General features: G+C 39.9%; 1 protein-coding gene across 1 annotated transcript; it reads right to left on the bottom strand.

The window, feature by feature from the left end:
* Positions 1 to 4,090: 4,090 nt before the first annotated feature.
* On the bottom strand, positions 4,091 to 6,399 carry LOC116865422 (olfactory receptor 481). Its single transcript, XM_032853693.1, has 2 exons — positions 6,360 to 6,399; positions 4,091 to 5,047 (listed from the first exon to the last, which is right to left on the bottom strand). The coding sequence occupies exon 2, from the start codon at positions 5,027 to 5,029 to the stop codon at positions 4,091 to 4,093; it is 939 nt and encodes a 312-aa protein (XP_032709584.1). The 5' UTR covers positions 5,030 to 5,047; positions 6,360 to 6,399.
* Positions 6,400 to 6,628: the final 229 nt, after the last annotated feature.

Here is a 6,628-nt window from a genome sequence, read left to right as displayed (position 1 = left end):
GACTTATCTTCAAGAATGAATGTGCACAGCGTGCCTGGGTGGCTCAGTTCATTAAGCGTCTGGTCATGATCAGGTTATGATCCCAGTGTCCTGGGATCGAGTCCCACACAGGGATCTCCACTTTGCGGGAAGCCTGCTTCTCCCTCTCCCACTCCCCCTGTTTGTGTTCCCTCTCTCGCTGTGTCTCTCTCTGTCAAATAAATAAATAAAATCTTTTAAAAAAAATAATGACGTTGCACAGAACTATACTAATACATTGTCTCGGCGTCCATTTCTTAGTTTTTGTTCTGATTCATTAGTAGCCTGGGGTGAAGCCGCATCAAAGGTACACAGGCCCTCTTTGTACTATCACTGCAGCTCCTTGAATCTGTAATTATTTCAAAATAAAAGCATGTAAAAATTGAAAAAAAAAAAAGATTTTTTTGGTGACTCTTGTTGACCAAAGACTCTTTGTGACCAAAAATAAATGAACCTACCCCAAACTTTAAAATCATCACCAGCAAATGTGTAATAAAAGAAGAAATAATAGAATATTTTTAAGCAGAAAGAAAGTTAGTGCTGGTATCGGCACAGTGTTGAAGAAAGGCATGAAAGGAAAAAAAAGAATAAATATCTGGGAAACTAGAGGAGGTACAACAGGTGAGGGAACAGCTTTGATAACTAATTAAGAAATAGCGTTGGCCTCCATTTCTAGGTAGATGGTAATCCTGTTGCCACTGCCTGTAGCCTCAGATTAAAATGAGAAAGAAAGGAGTACTCTCTTCTAGAATCTTCTAAAGTAGCAACTTTATTAAAGTATAATTTACATACACACAATTTAAATATGTAGGTAGATGACTTTTGACAAATGTAAACGCTTCTCTAACCACCATCTTAATCACGGTATGCAATGATTTCCTCACCCCCAAATTACCTCTCACCCCTTTGCCTACAGTCTGCTCTAATACTCTGCTACAGGTAAGGTTCACGGAATATGAAGAATGTCAATGACTTCCTAAGTCCCAATCCACTCCAAAAGAAGAAAATTTTCCTGAAATTTATATAGACTAAAAATCTTTTAACAACCCAACAGCTCAGGATCTTTAAAATCTTCTCCTGGTTCATATCTCTGCCTTCTAAGTAACAATCTATAGTCTACAGTCATCAGGAAACTTCCAAAAAAAAAAAAATTCTTACAAAAGGAGTTTTTGATTATTTGCACAGGGATAGTCTCGATCTTTATTTTTTGATGTGCTCTTTGGAGAAAATGCTTTTTCCCATTTCTAGTATTCTCTGTCCCCCTTTGGAAGAGCTATCCATTAGCATAACACACTTTTCTTAGCCTTCACTCCCTCCTCCCCAAGAAATAGTAAATTAGCCAATAGTCAGTTTGGAGGGGAATACTAGATATGTAGTTAGTTGTATTAACTTGTGAGAGCAGCTATAACAATGCACCACGAACTGAGTGGCTTAAACAACAAAAAGTGATTGTCTCCCAATTCTGGAGGCTAGGAGTCCAAGATCAAAGTGTCAGCAGGGTTGGTTCCTTCTGAGGGCTGTGAGATCTGCTCTAGCTCTCTCACTTAGCTTCTGATGATTTGTGGGTTATCTTTGCAGTTTCTTGGCTTATAGAAGCATAACCTATTTCTCTGTCTTTATTTTCACATGAGGCTCTCCCTGTGTGTTGTCTGTGTCCAAATTCTTTTTTTTTCTTTTGTAAGTAAGGATATTAGTCATATTGGATTAGAAGCCCATCCTACTCCAATATGACTTTATCTTAACTACTTACATCTGTAACATCTGTATCTATTCCCAGATGAGGTCACGTTGAGATACTGGTGGTTAGGACTACAACATATGAATTTTTGAAGGACACAATTCAAGCAGAAGAGCAAGCCCAGCCTTTCCCCTTCCTCGTTTCTCTTGGGAGCAAGCTTGACCTCAGTGCTCTGGGCTACTCTTGGTCATGCTGTAAACAGATGGGGAAAGACCCAGTTTCACTGGGGAGACCTGAGTGTTTCCAATACTGCCAGGGACAGAGAGGAGAGTGTCAAGTTCTGGGATTTAGAACATGAAAACACCTGTGTCCACAAATATGTGATATTCAAATATGAAGATATTCTAATATCTTCATTTGTGCAGGTTAATATTTTGCTCTCCTACATGCCTTCTCCTATGTGCCATTTCCTCATTTAGAATTTGGGAGGGAAAAAAAATAGGTGCCAATGTGTATCCTCTCCCATTAAAGAGGTAACAGTGCCACACACCACACCACCTACATCTGGGGGATTGGATTATTGAATAGGAAGGAAAAACCTCTGCGTGAACTTACCATAATCAACTGGAGAGTCTTTAAGCACCTAGAAAGGAGAGACTTGGATGAGGAAGCGGTCCATATGCAGCATGTCTTCCCTCTGACAGAAGGAAAGGGTTGGAGGGAGGCAGACCATTTTGATGGGTGTGCAGGGATGGTCACCCCAGATCACTTGCAGTACAAGGCCTTACAAAGAGATGCCACTTATTGAGAAAGGACCAGAGGAGAAGGAATAGTTTTGTGAGATGTCTGATAAATTCAAGTCAGGACACACTGAGTTTGAGAGTCTTGGGGGAAAAGGGAAGGGTCGGTGAAGAAGTTCATCTGTACTCCAAGGAAGGGTGTGTAGGGATTCTGTCACCACAAAGGGGGCAGCTGAGCTCATGGGAGAAGATAAGATCACCCAAGGGATTATGGGGAGGGGGAGCAGAGCAGAGGGCTGAGGATGTACCCTGGTGAAAAGCAAAGTATAAGAGGAAAGATGAAGACAAAGACTTCCAGAAACAGCAAAAAAGAAACTTCAACCACCAGAGTGCAGAGCTCCCACTATGACTCCCAGGATGCCTTTTCCAAGACTGAAGTTACACCTTTGGAGGCCCTCTCTTTGCAAAGGGGCATGCCTGTGCTGATGCGAGCCCCCGAATTATTGCACTGCTGGGCTTACAGGCCCCATAATTGGTGTAAGTAAATTTGAGGCATAAATGGAGAAATGGGACCAGACAAATTTCACAGAGTAGCTTCCAGGCAGAAAAGAAGGAGGTTTCCTTGATCTGATTCGTGAAGAACTCGGGTCAGCTTGTAAAGTGATCCCTCCAACCTGTCACAGAATTTGTTTGTCTGACATTATTCCTATGCTGATAATAAAATATGTTAGCTAGAATATTAATCATAAATAATTGTGAAAGGAGTATAGGAGGAAGGGAATCGATTTAGAGGCAGTTGACATACCAGACTAGACCATAAGCCCCTTCAAAAAGGTCAGTGGAAAAAGCAGTGACAGGAGACACCTCCCTGAGAGACATTATAAAATATGTGGCAAACATATTATTTGCCTGAACCATAATCTCATGCCTCCTATCTATCAATTATTGTTGAAAGAAAGCCCCAATATCCCAGTCTCCCCCTCCAAAGAAACTTCAGCTTTTGAAGTCCTACTCTAGAATCATCTGGTAAGACTCACATTGCAAAAAGAGTCCACGAGACGTATACAAAGTTCATTCTGTGTTATCTGGGTTGGATCTCTTAATGGCCACACGGAAGAATCATGATCTTTACTTTGGCTTAAATAAAGTGAAAATAGAAGCTTTTTGGAGACACCAACATCAGTGTTTCCAAAAATTTAAATGTTCATTGATGAAGGCAGGGCAGTATCTTTAAAGGAAGTGACCTGAACAGCCTGACTTGTCAATATAACCATTAGCTGGGGACAAGGTTTTTTTGTTTTTGTTTTTGTTTTTGTTTTTTGCCAAATGTTATTTAACAAGATGGAATTCAATCAAGTTTGATCTTTGATGGAAATAGCTCTCTTTATTTAAATAGGACTCACAACTGATGAATGGAACTATTTTGCAAAGGTATTCTTACCTTGGAAAGTTCATACTTAATTTGAATGAAGCAGATTTCCATGTTAATCACATATTTCATTTTCTATATGGCAGTCAGCATTGGCTTTTTATATTTATAGGAGTTCTTCACTATCAAAGTGATAAAGTTAATGATAAATATCATCAAAGTATCCAGCACAAATTTTTCCCCAAATCATTGGTTTGTTATTTATGGATTCATATCTGACGTAATTCAGGAGAACCAGTGTGTTTTAGCCATTAGTTTTCTCATGGCCCCTTTCACCTCCTTGTTCCTCAGGCTGTAGATGAGGGGGTTCAACATGGGGACCACTACTGTATAGATCACAGATGCCACTTTGACCTGATCAGCTGAGTAACTCGACTTGGGCATCACATAAACGAACAAAACTGTCCCATAAAACAAAGTGACCGCAGTGAGGTGGGAAGTGCAGGTAGAGAAGGCCTTCTTCCTCCCCTCCGTAGAGCGCATATTCAGGATTGAGTGGAGAATGTAGCTGTAGGACACAATTATGGTAAACAGTGTGCTGATGAGGACGGATGCAGAAGAGATGGCAGGAGATATTTCGGCAATATAAACATGGCCACAAGAAAGCTTCAGGAGTGGGAAGAGGTCACAGAAAAAATGGTTGATTTTATTTGGTCCACAGAAAGATAGGTTCATCAGACAGCCTGTAAATGATGAAGCATTCATGCATCCGCCCAGGTAGGAAGCCCCCAAAAGGAGGAAGCAGACCACTGGGGACATCTGGGTGGAGTAGAGCAAGGGAGAGCAGATGGCCACATAGCGATCATAGGCCATGGTAGCCAGCAGGAAGCACTCTGTAGTCCCAAAGGTGACATCAGAGCCAAGCTGGGCTATACAGCCAGTCACAGGGATGGTCGTTTTCTCTCTCAAGAAACTCATGAGCATGATTGGCGTGACTGACGTGGAGTACCCAATGTCCACAAAGGCCAAATGGCTGAGGAAAAGGTACATCGGGGTGTGAAGCTGTGGGCTGCTTCGGATTAAGATGATTATACTGATATTTCCCACTATGGTAACTATGTAAACTCCCAGGAAAATGACAAAGAAGATGGCACATAGCATGGGGTTATCTGTTAACCCCAGAATAATGAACTCCGTCACTGCTGTATGGTTTTCAGTCTCCATCTACCCATTTAATGGTGCCTATTGAAATCAGAACCAGAGGAGGTTAAACAGGTTGAAATTACCCCACATTTAATGTAGATATCTAAACAGAACCATACAATTATCATTTCTGAATGGTAATTCTGCCTCACTTGTAGAATACTTTGTGCACATGAATTTTCTTCTCAAATTCCACAAAAATATTACAATTGAAGACTCAACGATCTTGGAATTCAGCTATTTTATTCCTATTTGTATACCATAGAGCAAGTCTTCCCCATGTGTACCAGAAACATGTAAAAGGGTGTTACACCAATACTGATGGTAACAACATAAACTGTAAATCACCAAAATGATGAAGGAAAGGCAAGCTCTTAATTTTCCACCCCCACCCCAAATATGTCTCTGCCCAAGGATTCTCTTTTTTAGTAGATATTATTACCATTTATCCAATTATTGGACAAAAAACATGGAGTTGACTTGGACATCTCTTTCTTACCTGATCATTTTCCTGGAATGAAAACATTGCATCCTTAGTTATAACTGATACTAAGAGCTGGAAAGTGTCTATGTCCAAGATGAAAGGGCCAAATAGAAATTTTACTATTGTTATGAGTTAAATTCTGGATATTCTGCAAAATCTTTCAGGACTTATCTCTTATACCACACTTTTTCATCCTTCTGAGCTTACATGAAGCAATAAGAAGAGTCCAGGTATTTTCATGGACTGGATTAATTGGAAAGTGAACTGAAGCATTTGGGGACCTGCAGTAGTAAGTTTTGGTTTCATCAGTTCTATTAAGCAACTGTAAGGAAATAGGAAGTAGGAGCTTATGATGGTGGTGGGAGGAGAGGGTAGTTAGAGAGATATGGATGCAAGTAGCCAGCTAGGAAGGCTAGGAAATTGGATTGAAAGAAAGATCAATATTTCAGAATGATATTCCCTTATTTCAAATTAGAGCATACCATCAAGGGCAAGGGAGAATATATTAGTCACATTCAGTCATCTCCATGGCTCTTCTAGTTTAAAGACCAACACTTTCTTCTCAATAATTTGATTTTTCCTGAAGAGCTTCTATCTGATGAAGAAGGAAGAAAACATACATACATAACTACCAGCAACCATGCACGTTTTACTCAATGTTACATGTGAATCATGGCAATGACATCCTACAGTATGAACAGTACAAGGGTTATGTGTCTGAATTCTCATATTCTGGCACTTTTAATAAGACAAAGCCTCAACCTGAAATAGATTTATTGAGAAAAAAATAAATGGATGAAAGACACAAATGTTTCCAAAGTTGGATATGAATGACATCAGGGAAGACAAAGGGACGTGCAGAAATACCTTGGATTTTGCAGCCACACAAACCTGGGATCGGTTTCTAGCTCTGCCTCTTGTTGTCTATGGAATCAGAGTCACGTTACAAGAAGTTGTAGATCTTCTGTCTCCTCACCTATAAAAAGGAAATAATAATACATACCTCATGTGATTCTTGTGTTAAAAACGATACGATTCGAATGAAAAGACCCAGCACTGCGTATATGACAAATAAATGCTCAGTTACTAATAATTTACTCAAAATAATCAATTTTCAACTTCTTGTACATATAAGA

The sequence above is a fragment of the Lontra canadensis genome, unplaced genomic scaffold, assembly GCF_010015895.1.
Source record: "Lontra canadensis isolate GAN:19392208 unplaced genomic scaffold, GSC_riverotter_1.0 scaffold7, whole genome shotgun sequence".
Classification (NCBI taxonomy): domain Eukaryota; kingdom Metazoa; phylum Chordata; class Mammalia; order Carnivora; family Mustelidae; genus Lontra; species Lontra canadensis.
Note: the sequence above shows the minus strand (reverse complement) of the source record. Positions and strands in the feature narration are given on the sequence as shown.

Bases quoted from the DNA above. Each gene is read 5' to 3' on its own strand.
- LOC116865422 (XM_032853693.1), bottom strand. From the start codon at position 5,029: ATGGAGACTGAAAACCATACAGCAGTGACGGAGTTCATTATTCTGGGG.